The sequence below is a fragment of the Leuresthes tenuis genome, unplaced genomic scaffold, assembly GCF_036924035.1.
Source record: "Leuresthes tenuis unplaced genomic scaffold, fLeuTen1.0.hap1 SCAF_18, whole genome shotgun sequence".
NCBI lineage: Eukaryota > Metazoa > Chordata > Actinopteri > Atheriniformes > Atherinopsidae > Leuresthes > Leuresthes tenuis.
In genome coordinates, this window is record NW_027325372.1 from 19548350 (window position 1) to 19560715 (window position 12366).

A 12366-nucleotide genomic window follows, 5' to 3' on the forward strand; every position below is an offset into this window, starting at 1 on the left:
ACTTCCGTCCTAAGGGAGGAGAGAGGGGTGTGTGCCAAAGGCTCTGGGGGAGTGTGGTCACGTGCGAATGCGTGCGTGCCATGGTGCAAGTGAGCGATGGTCAGCTGAGTGACAAGCTTATGCACAGTTTTGCTTCGGCCTTGTCCTGGTAAAAGTTGAGGGAAATAAAACGGGACAAAAGTTATTCTTTGAATTGATTTGAGAGCAGGATAAACAGCACGTACAGTAAACCATGACTGATGGTCAGACACCAGTTTAGGAATTTCTGTCTCTGACTGGCTGGTGGACTGATATGGGTGGAGTTTAGACTGGCTAATGGCTACTTCAGTAACCTTTGGGCCTCTGAATAATTTGTTTTTCGTTTCAAGGACCAGACGAACAGGTTCTAGACTAACGTCCACCATGATTTTTTTTTTTTTAAACTGAAAAAAAACTTTACGGTAAAGAGAGATCTTAGTGAATGTAGCCAAAATAGGGAATTGATAAAAATGCTTTCTTTTACGTTTGTATGTGTACGGAGGGCGAGAAGATAGTGGAAAACTCAGCATTAGGTCCTGAGAATTAAGAATTAAACCACTGTCCATGTTAATATATTAATTTGTTCTAAATGTGCTGCTTGTTGGAGTTTTGAAACGTCTTTAGTGATTTTATTGTCACTTTATGTCAATTTAATGACTGTTGAAGGTGAGCATGTGCCTGAAAAGGGACAGAGTCAGTTGTTGGGTGCTACACTGTGATATAGGTTCTAAGCCACAGTCCAGACAACAGGTGTTGGGGGGAGAATGGGTTCTGGTTATTATAGAGTATCCACAGACTTGTTGGATGTCACGAATAAGAAAGAGTAGAAGTCTACTGTGGTATTTCCCTGTTTCCATCCCGATTGTGCAAGGAGCTATGAGAGAGCTCATTTCAACCCCTCTGACTGTGTTAATATTGAAAAGGTCACTTGGATTAGTTTAAAAAAGTTATGAAGAAGTGATTTACATTAGTTTGCTATTCAAATGTCACATTACAGGTTCCCGTTTTCATTCAACCGTGTCACATTTTAAAAGCACAGTCTTGTGAGGCGCAGGTATCTATATAAAGAGATTGATATGCAGCCGACTTATAGACCGTAATATAAACTTACATACACGTTCACTCTCCTTTCTTATTAATTTCCTGTACTTCTGTGCTGCTTTTTTGTCTACTGTAATTGTTCTGCCCTCAGGCAATATAAGGAAAAACAACATGAAAAGCAAAAATAAAAATAAGATAATCATGCTCTCTGACAAGGCCATAACTAACTAATAAAGCAGTCGTAGTTCAGGAAAAACATTGAAGGGTCAACTGTGCACCTTATGGAATTATGGTTTGGTTATTATCTAAGTGAGATCATATGAGTCATTTAAGTAAGTTAATTTAACACAGATTGTTCACGTTGCCCCATTTGTCTCAAGGTTTAAAGAAAGAATGACAGTGACGGTGGTTGATTTACAGTAACCAAGGGTGAATAAAGGGATGAATGGTTTAAAAGCATTCCACAAGTTTCTCATGGGTCATTCATAAATCTGCAGCAGCAAGACACTCACGGTGCTGAACAGTCCCTGCGGCTGTGCCTGCAGAGTTAGACTGAACTGTATCACGTGACAGACGCAGCATCAGTCCTTGGATGACACATGCCAAGATGTGAGGGGAAGTCAAGGTTGCCGTGATAGACTGAAGGAGATGGAGAATGTGATTAAGACAGCAGAGCCCAGAGCAAATCAAATTCACACAAACAAGCCTGTGTTCTGATTATCTCTATCCCTAGATGACATGTATCTAGGCGCCTGTTTCCTCACTGGCATGGAATCTAACTGAATGACCTCTTAAGAATGTTAAGATTTAGTGACATCCCCTCAGACATTAATGGACTCAGACCACCACATGAAGCTCTGCAGGGTTTTTTTCCTGTTTGCTCATCTCTGAGCTCACATCTCATGACTGTCTCATAGATTAGGAGATTTTTAGGAAATGGGAAGTCATCCTTCACAGCCTCACTTTGTCTCTGTATCACTTAGGTGCATCTAGACATTATAAAGGTCACAAAAACTTTGCTGCAGCGGATGGTAGACTTAACACATGTCTATAGTGAAGCGAGAAAGGCTGTGATTTGAGAAGTGATTACACCATTAGTTTGTGTAAGAAAGTGAGAAGGTGTTTGTCTGGCCTTTGGCAGAATAAGTTACGAAAGAGGCAATTAGATTTTGCATAGAACACCTGAAACCATAGGAGCAGAGGTAGATTTTCACCAATGCAACAATGAATCTTTTTAATGTTATTCACATTACACTGAACTGCCCATCATCTGCATTAATAAGTCTTCTCACTATAATCCAGTACTACCCCCTGGTGGTTGATTAGCTCTGTAGCACAACAAAGATTAAGAAAGAGACATCTATGATCATATCTTGCACCTCCTTATGAATATAAATATTTGATAGTCTATGGGAACATAACTTTATTTTGCAGTTAAGTGTAGGGATACATTTGATATATACACATATATATATATTTATTTATTTATTTATTTTTTTCAAACAATGTATTCTGTGGTACAGCAGTGTCTGTTGCCAGTGCTATACAGTATGGAGCTCTAATCAAAACAAAAAGTATTGGTGCTCATGTGCTCCATACATCCTTATAAGTTACGCATGTCAATGAAAGGAAGCTACCAGTGGAAAAGCCTGCATTAACAAAAGGGAAGCACATTACTTGGAAATGTTAAAGAACACTGGAAATTTCATAACTGTCAGTGAAATGAAATGGGGAAATTGGTTCTAGAATGCCTCACACCATACCGGCAGTAAGTTGCAGCAGCCCAGATCCTCTTGTGTATTTTGTTTAGATTTTCCACTGATTTTCAATGCTGGTTTAAAGGCCATGATGCTTGAGGGATTTCTTCTCATACCTTTTAACATCTGGTATGAGTTAACATGCCAGTAGAAGAGTTGTTCACTAAATGGAGCAGCTGACTTTTAAAAAGCCAATTAATGCCCCCAAAAGACCCCACATAGATGAAAAGGAAATGCTGTGGATGTTGGGCGGTAGCATGTCAGTAAAGGAGGTGGAGGAGGTTTAAGTCATCTCTTCCCTAAATCCACATGAGTAATATGAGACTGCTAGCAAATAAAATGGACAAGCTTGCAGAACTCACAAGGACAAAGCAGGGCTATGGATAATGCAATGTAATGTTTTTCACACAGACATGTTGGCAGAAGCATAAGGCGGATTCAAACACCTCTTGACCCCACTTTCAGATTATGTAGGCAAACACCAACACCAGAAAGAGTGTAAAAAGACGGAGGAATCCTGGACACGTCACTGAGAATGAAAACATTTGTACTGAGAGACTTCACCTGTATAAATATAGGAGCGGTGTGTATGTTACTCAGTTCCCCTCCAAACATATAACATGTTCATTAGCTGAGATGCTGACAAGCTTCAAACACCCAAACACATTCATGTCAATCTCTGGAGATTTCAACTACGTTTCTACAAATCCAATCTTTGAACAGTTTGTCAGCTGCTCCACCAGAGAAAATAAAGTTGTTTTTTTTTGTTAGAGATGCATACAGCTCCTCTGAATATCCACCATTAAGAAAATCAAACGACAATCTGGTACTTGTTCAGCAGCAACCTGTGATCAAACAGAATCTTAGGAGGTGGTCTCAGGAAGCTCGAGAAACTCTGAAGGGGGTACTTTGAGGCCAGAGCCTGAAAGACAATCTGTGAGCCACATGGTGATGACACCAGCGTTATAACCAAGCCTGTGACAGCTTAGCTTATATCGGCATCCTTGTGGATACTATCATCCCCACAAGGTAGTGAAGTGCTTCTCCAACAACAGATTGATGAAAGTCTCGACAGAGCCTTTTTGTATAGTGACCTGAACACCTTGTCAAAAATGTTCAGTTCAAAACAACACACAGCATTATCCTCTACAGAGTCATCCTGCAGCTCAGTAATGGACATTAACAGCCCAGCCTGTCAGTCTCCAGCAGTCAGGTGAAGAAGCAGCTGAAGAGACAGAACCGCAGCATGGCTACAGGGCCAGATGGTGCCAGCCTCAGTTTCCTGAAGGCCTGTGTGGAACAACTATGTGGGATTCTGTTCAACCTTAGCCTTCAAGGACAACTACAGACCAGTTGCTCTAACACCTCACATCATGAAAGCCCTGTAGAGATCGTTATTGGCTCACCTCAGTAAGTAAATGATCAACTTTCAAAAACCACTAGAGTTTGCTAATTGTCCTGGGTTTGGATTCAGAGATGTCATCATCTACCTGCTGCAGCAAGCCTACTTTCACCTGGACAGAACAAGCAGCACTCTGGGAATCATGTTCTTTGAGCTCTCTAAGTGTTTTTAAAACAACTTTATTTTATATTATATTATAATTTTATAAGAAGAAGCATAAAATACAGGGGGGTGCCCCACAACCGCCTGGAAAAGACCATAGTTTGTGAGCCTAGAAGAGTTGTGTTTAATAAAGTGAGAACCACAGGGAACTGTACTTCTACAGTTTCTAACTCTATACAGTTCAGATTTCCAGCACAACTTAAGTCCTGACCGTGCATCAAGATAATGCGTAGCTTTTAGAAGTCTTAGACGAGAACAACTTTCTTTGCAGCCATCCGTTTGCCTCAGCAGCACCAGAGCCAGTCACTCACAGATTGTAATCATACTACTTCCCCCACAGCAATAACTCTACACAATTACTTTTTTTTCTTTTTATAACTAATGACTTGTAACTGTTTTGATTCTTTAGGATGCAAAATGACTCCCCATTTAGAGATTAATAATTAATTAATAACTAAATCTAGTTTTCTTCAACACTACATTTACTGACTTCAAATCCACCACAGAAGAATCTTTGTTTTTTTTTTAATAAAAACTTTATACAAAGAAAATGTAAACCACAGCTCCTGAACAAGCAACAATTGAGATTTTGACAATTATTAACACAGTAACATAATGCTGTCAAAGACTAAACACCATTATAAATATATATCTATTTACACTCAAATTCTATTTACAATTAACACAATACTGTAACAATGACGCTGCAAAATTATACTGGATTCCATTCCCAAAGATAATTGTATTCAAATAGAAAATCTCATAAAATAGTGAGTTACAGATGAACACAAATGATTCAGGAAACAAAATTATTCGGACAGAGATTTTAAAACTAATCTGAACAGAAAACAAAGGTAAAGTTCTGGCGTCAGTCTTTGGTTGTGATCTTCTGTATCTTATCTGTAGTGACACTTGAACCGATACAAAATGTACACTCGATTTCCTGATTTCATCGGTCGCCTTCAGGGAGTTCACTGAATAACGCGTGTTGAAGATAAGCAGTTTTGGGGACAACAGGGGAATAAAGATTTGGCTTAGTGCGTCCACACTTCACTGGCCCATAAATGATTGTGGCGAAGCCAACGGCGCGCTGTAGATACGTCGAGTCTGAAGACCTGTTCTTGTGAGGAGTTAACCGCGGTGTAGTGGACAATGATTTTGGGCTGCGGGATGCAAGCTGCAGAGAGGAGGCGGCTTCCGGCTGAGAGGTATTCGCTCTCACAGCTTTGGTTCCTGGAAGACGAGGAAGCGAGACCATCACGTACGTGCAGACCAAACAAGCTGGAATTCTCTCTCACACAAATATGCAATTTACCTTTTGAGAGTGATGCTGAGAGAAGAAGTGGCGGTCTCTTGAAGAGGAAGAATGACCGATGCATTGACGGTGATGAACATCTCAAAGGCGAGGGCCAGCTCCACCTCTCCAAGCTCACAGGGGACGATAAGTGCCATGTCACCAGGGGGAGCAGATACTCCAGGGTAGTAGCCCACACTTAAAGAACCTGTTGATCACACATACTGAGGTGACCATTCAGTTAAAAAAAAAAAAAAAAAAAAAAAAAATCATTTCACCAATCTCTGAAAGTTCAGATTAAATTATTTCCTTTTCTTTAGTCAACTTTATGTTTTGAATTTGATCGATTATTTAAGGTCAACCTTCTATGGTGCAGTAAAAGGGTGAGAAAATAAGGCCGTGTTAGTGTAGCAGTGGTTGGTGACGGATCTTGGTCGGTAACTCGTGCATTTTACCCATTGGATCGCCTAATGTCTCAGCTGTCCGTTAGCTTGGAGAGGCTAACAACTAGCATCTCTGAGCTGGTGACCACTGCCACAGCTGGGCATTAGCATGGCTTGTAACCATCATACTGAGGCAGACAACCTTCAAATTAGTCTATTGCTTTGGTTACTAGCGTGCCAAAGCTAACTGGGCTAACTCATTAACTGCTGTTAGCTCCTCGTTTTTTGTGAGGCAGATTGTGCAATATGCTCCGGCCTCCTGTTGTTGCCTAGGTTGTTACCGCAGTGTGTGTCACCATAAACTTAAATTGAATTGCTATTAGATCTTAAAAAATAAAGTCAAATTGTAAATTTGCTTGCTCTATAACTGAAGTCTTCAATCCTAATCCTTCAGCACACTAGTAGCCAAAGGGGTTAATTTTGTAGCTCGTCAGCCTAGCTGTGATCATTTCAAGCCTAGAAAAAATAATCTGCAGCCTCTCCAAGCTAATGCCCATCTGAGACAATGGATGATCCAATGAGCAGCCATGTTAACCCTAACCCTACTCTTCCTCCAGCAGGAATACGACCTCCTGCTACGTGTGTATAGCCTCAACCGAAAGCTCAATTGTCTAATTTTTGGCCATTTTTTCCCTCTGTGCCATAAATGAGCCAAACAATAAACCAGAGCGCGATGCTTACGTCTGAAGACCTCCCGGGCCCGCAGCCAGATGTTTTGCTTGCCCAGTTTGTGTAGAAGTGTCTGCAGCAACGAGTGCTCAACAGCCAAGTTTTTAGACAGCATGAAGTCCACCGTGTCCGAAGCTACAGGAAGCATCAGTCTGTCCACACACACTTGTAGGTGGGACTTAAACAGGGGAGTGTACCTGGAGATGTCGATCAAGTCTGAGGGGAAAGAAGGGAATCCAACTGATCAGAGGACACCCAGTTAAATACATACTTATAGGAACACTTGAAAATTTGGTGAAGGAAAACCTTTCAACTGTTTGGTTTCTCCGATGCTCCAAGCATCTGACAACCAACCAACCCCCCCTCCCTCCCACAGCTCACCATTCGGCTCTTTAATTCCAGGGAGGTTAGAGAGCACCTCCAGCGTGTCTCTGTGGGATGTTTTCTCAGCCAGACGCATCAACACATGAGTCCGACTCTCCAGATCTGCAGGCTCACACGGCCACAAGGACGAGCTCAGGAACCATTTGTTTTCTGAGTGGACAGATGCACAAACAAGATCAACAACACTTGCCAAAGCTCGTAAAGCGGTTTACAAGACGGAGGCAAAAAAAGCACTGAAGCGTGTCTGCTTTTTAACCTTTTCACAGAATCATACGCAGTCTGGTGAGATCTCAAAGCTACATCTGCACAAAAACTCTATTCAAGGGTCAAAATTCAGTCCAATTAGGTGTTTTATTATTTCTGGAACTCAGTGAAAATTTACTGCCAACAGAAGCAGAAATAAGCCATCTGCCGGTATCAAGTATCCCATAAAAGTCCAATGGAAAAACAATAAAAGTGTAATGCAATGCAAAAAAGGCTGGTGCAATAATTCACCACTTTCTCTTTTTTTATTACAGCGGGAAGTGTAGAGTATCGTCTTTTTGCTTACATAAACATTAAGTTCAGGCTCACTGGATTTTCGTTTGCATCAGTGCACGTTAAGATCATTTCCTACCCTTTTCCCCACTGAGTTGCACATTTGGTCCATGCTCAGAGCAAAACTTATGCAAGATGGGCTTTTTCTTTGCATTATCTATCAGTATGAATCTGAAGACTTACAGGAACAGTTAAACAGTTCAAAATAAAGAAAGAAAAAACAGCAGCTATCCATTTCCATATTGTCAGTGCATTCACATCCATCCATTTTTATCCGATTCAGGCTTGTGGGGGAGCTGGAGCCCGACCCAGGTGCCATCGGGCAAACTGCGGGGTACAACCTGGACAGACCTGCCAGTCTGTCACAGGACGGAGAAAACCCACACATCAAAAAGAGGTCAAGACTTGGCTGACAAGTCTGTTTACACACTGTAGTTTCTGCAAGTCCAGTTCACTCTGAATGTGGATCCTGTCTCCTCTGCCCTCCTCTGGGAGTTTTATTTCCTTAAAATATTTCACTTTCAGTTCCAGCTTATAAACTACGTATACAAAGCAAATCTACACATTAAAGATAAATCGGGCACTTATGGGTTCATAAAAAAGATATGAGGCGAGACGTCGACCAGGGCCGATGAATGATGTCGTTCTCCGCTCTACAGCGACAGTGGAAGGATCAAACACACTTTTATTCCACACTTTGAACTGTTAGTGAATCGCACAATGACAGCATGAATAAATAATCAGAAATATTCTGAAACCAGGGGCCGTAACATAGGCTGAATGTCAAGGCTGTGAGATCTTTGGGACCTCCCAAACAATCTGGACCGCAGACGTCAACATCTGGCCAGAGATCAAGTTCGCTGATGTGGAAATTCATGAGGAAAATCCTGAAAGCGTCTGAACTGCTAGGTTGTACTGCAAAGATGAGGGTGTAAATGACGCCAAATCAGCTTTCTGGGTTCCGGATAAGGTCGCCTCGACTAGTAAAAACAACGCACTGACACAGACTAAACATGGGAGACATTAAACAGCTTATCACGTCAATGGTTTGTCATACTTTTGTAGAATAATGATTAGCAGTCAGAAAGCTAACAAACCAGACAAATGTCAGATTGCACTTGTCTTTGTTAATGGCAGAAATCTCTTTGGTTCTCTTCTCTTAACTTTTAAGGAAAACCCTTCTCTGAACCTGCTGCTACTGTCAATCGCACAAGAGCTATTCATTATTTAAGAGCTGTTTCAGCCAGTCAAACTGTCCCCGGCCTTTAGGCCAGCTGTCTTTTTGCTGCTCGCTGGGTGTAACACGAGTGCAGTCGCCTGCTTTCCCCTTTATTCAACCCACCAGTCTCACCATCAAGAAGAATCCACTACAGAAAAAAGCTTTACAGGTTTGATAAGGTCAGCTGAGAGTTGTTACCTCGGAGTGTGTTTAGAGCCCCCTCCACACTGCCACTGAGGAGGAGGAGCTCTGTTGCCACAGTGACCAGGTAGCACCGCGATGCTCCATCCTCGTTCCCAAACAAACCCTTCAGTGTTGTGAAGCTGACCTTTGAAGTAGACATGATCTCCACCACCCTGCGACCCTACATTTGTAGACGCACAAGACAATATCCCACGAGCATAAGAAATGAGACGGAAAATGAAGACGACCTTTGGAAGACGCAGGCGCTTCACTTACCTTGACCCACTGATGAGTTTTGTGGTATCTTAACATCAACGAGACTCCGATTCTGCCAACAAAACTCTTGATCAGGCTGTCCTCACCTTCATTCTGACACACTAAAAAAAAACAATGTTATCAGGAATTATCATATATGTTTAAAGGAGAGTGATAAGCACGAGTGAATAGAGCGATGCTCACAAACAGCTGGTACCTGTCTCTACAAAGGCAGCAAAGGGCAGCGACAGCTTGTCTTTGCTCTCACACAGGAGTGCAATGGTAATGCGACCACTGATGCGCTCTACTTGGTTGGGGTGGTGGCTGGACTGGCAGATGGACCTGAAAACCTCTCCAATCCGCTTCCAGTCCTCTTGCTTGGTGCAAAGCTGACAAAGAGAATTCATTTCGTGAAGATATGACAGTAAAGTGAAACCAAACGTGCTTATGACAGGCGAAAGAAGCAAAGCACCGACCTCTATTTCAACAACTGCATGGGCTAAATTCAGGTACTCTGGAAAATGTGCAGCGGTGGATAACCTTAGGGAATGAAGACAGTCATTCAGGTGATTATACTATGATTAGGGGGGAAAACACTGCATGGATAAGAAAAAAAAGTTCCACTTGCTTGTGGTTGGCAGACACGGCGACAGTTGAGTTTGGATTGACCGTCTGCTGGAACATAGGAGCGTTTTTTACACAGTCAAGACAATCCAAGCTCAGCTCCAGACCAACACTGGCCATCTGTAAACAGACACGCACAATAAACATCCAGCACCACAACAAATGCAGATCCTACCGGCCTGCTGTAAATACGGCACAAGGGCACTAAAATACCTTGAATGTGAGCTGCATTAGTTCAGGTACTAAGCCCACGAGACCCTTCTCTCTCACAAAGTTAAAAAGGTCCAGCAGGAACTCATGGCCAGGCTAGAAAGAGGGGAGGAGGGGGACAAGTTCAACGTCTAATCCGGTGTCCAAAGGTGAGCAGTAACTCCCCACAGACCCTGCTACAGCTACTATACTGCAGTGTGATGTTAATGTTAACGTTAGATGAGCGACCGCCCCACTGACCACTATGCTGTGGGCCAAGCTGACACTCAGGACTGAGAAGACATCAGACACCATGGCAGCTTTGAGCAGAGCCCGCAGCAGGGACAGCAGGACCGGCACGGAGAAATACACTCCCGGTGGGTTGTTGTGGTAGTATCCTGTAAACACGGCTCCTACAGACAGGCACAGAAAGGCAGGAAAGAGCAGTCATGCTCATGAAGCAGGGATTATTCCAAAATCCATCGGATATAGCATTCATGGCAAATTTATCAAATATCCAAAAGAGGACTTACCAGCTTTCTGAAGGCATGCTGGATTTTTGCTGAACCTTGCCACAGTTTCAACACAGAACTAGTAGAGACATAACAACAAAAGAACAGCCTCAAAGGATCAGAAGCGTGCAATCACAGCTGTAGCACAGCAGGGGGAGCTCAACAGTCATCTGAAAGCTTTGACATGAACACACTCCCACAGCACCTCGCCTCCAATACTCATAATGATGGAGGAAAAATGTACCGTTCACAATTCTTCTTCTGCTGAATTAAGGGAAACCAGGTCTCTACAAGTGTTTTCACAGTTAAGCACACTGGTTTCAAGCTGAGAACGAATGCATTTTACTCAACGTACCTTCTCATCCCCCTCCACAGGCAGATGTTGGAAGCGACACATCTTGAACCCACAGGATAGAGATTCACTGAAGAACTGCCTGCAGTACTGAGAGTTAGAAGAAGATTTGCTGCGTTACACAGATGAACCAAACACCGCAACCAACCGTGTGCCATACAGAACTAAACCGCAGTTCCAAAGAATTCATTACTCAAACCACTCTTTGGTCCTTTTTTATGTTTTCTACTAAGCTGCAAGAGCAGAGGAAATGGAACAAATGTCCCTTTTTGTCCAATTTGCATCGACAGATTTAATGCATCACCCACAGTCATTCAACCAGCTGATTCCAGACAGATTCTTTAAAAAAAAACAATCCAACAATCTACAATTTAATCTAAGTTAAACCCAGTGATCATGTATGAAAAAAAAGAGCATAAATCAGGCTTGTTCTGAGGGAAGCTGGTGATCATACTTCACACAACGGAAAACACTTACAGCATTAGATTTCTGCCGCCTCACATCAGTCCCGTTTGATGCGTTTTTGATCCACGGCCCTGCGAGGGGAGGCAGACGGTTTTATTTTACTTAAGGAAAACACGGCCGAAGATTCACACCGACAGTGAATCTTCTCAGCTTCTGTCTCAGTTTCATCAGAGACAGAAGCGTCTTTCACCTTTACTCACCAGTGCCTATGGACAGTAATTGGGGGATGCTGTGAGGGGAGCCGGTGTGGATGGGCTGACTCCTGCGAGTGGACACGAACACAACATTTGAACACTGTACACACAAAGCAGCTCTGATCTTGTGACCTGTGTGTGTACCTTTCCAGGTCACCGTCCGTGTGATTGTTGTTGACGTCGGACTGACCCTTTTTAAAAACAGAAGGAAAAAAGAAGAGTCACCTCTAATAACACCCAATCAGATTTTGTACGTAACGTCTAAGCGTCTCCAGTGTGTGACATTAAATCACGAACTAAGCATTGGAAAACTGTGAAAATCCTGGTCGTTTCAACCTAAAAACAGATAAAAGGGTGTCGTGTTTTCTTCATTTTGAAACAAGTCACGCTCTTTTCCTCGGTCTTCATTCTGCACTTTTGAGTTTGGAGCTTTTATGGAAGACAAACCACTATAAACGCTCCTCTCTAAAGCCGAGATATTATTATGTCTGAGGCCCTGCAATAAAATGCTTCAAAATGGGCGCCGGGAGAAGAGGTCTTTGCTCTCCGGTACATGACAGAAAGCAGGGGTAGCGCAGACCGCATTACATTACCACATGTCTGGGCTGCTTGTTTGTGGCGGGGCATGTGTTCTGCATTTCGGTTGGGGTGGTGTCACGCCGCGGT

General features: G+C 42.7%; 1 protein-coding gene across 1 annotated transcript; it reads right to left on the bottom strand.

The window, feature by feature from the left end:
• Positions 1 to 4951: 4951 nt before the first annotated feature.
• Positions 4952 to 10790, bottom strand: topaz1 (testis and ovary specific TOPAZ 1). Its single transcript, XM_072370114.1, has 12 exons — positions 10711 to 10790; positions 10439 to 10590; positions 10202 to 10294; positions 9989 to 10108; positions 9841 to 9939; positions 9582 to 9753; positions 9386 to 9486; positions 9125 to 9290; positions 7168 to 7320; positions 6799 to 7002; positions 5696 to 5882; positions 4952 to 5613 (listed from the first exon to the last, which is right to left on the bottom strand). The coding sequence occupies exons 2-12, from the start codon at positions 10490 to 10492 to the stop codon at positions 5415 to 5417; spliced, it is 1548 nt and encodes a 515-aa protein (XP_072226215.1). The 5' UTR covers positions 10493 to 10590; positions 10711 to 10790; the 3' UTR covers positions 4952 to 5414.
• Positions 10791 to 12366: the final 1576 nt, after the last annotated feature.

What these genes read in the sequence shown, in the direction of transcription:
- topaz1 (XM_072370114.1), bottom strand. Translation starts at nt 10,492, where the DNA reads ATGGTGTCTGATGTCTTCTCAGTCCTGAGTGTCAGCTTGGCCCACAGC. An exon ending in TAATGCAGCTCACATTCAAG is followed by an intron (nt 10,109 to 10,201) that starts GTATTTTAGTGC and finishes GTCTGTTTACAG; the next exon opens with ATGGCCAGTGTTGGTCTGGA. An exon ending in AAACTCATCAGTGGGTCAAG is followed by an intron (nt 9,291 to 9,385) that starts GTAAGTGAAGCG and finishes CTACAAATGTAG; the next exon opens with GGTCGCAGGGTGGTGGAGAT.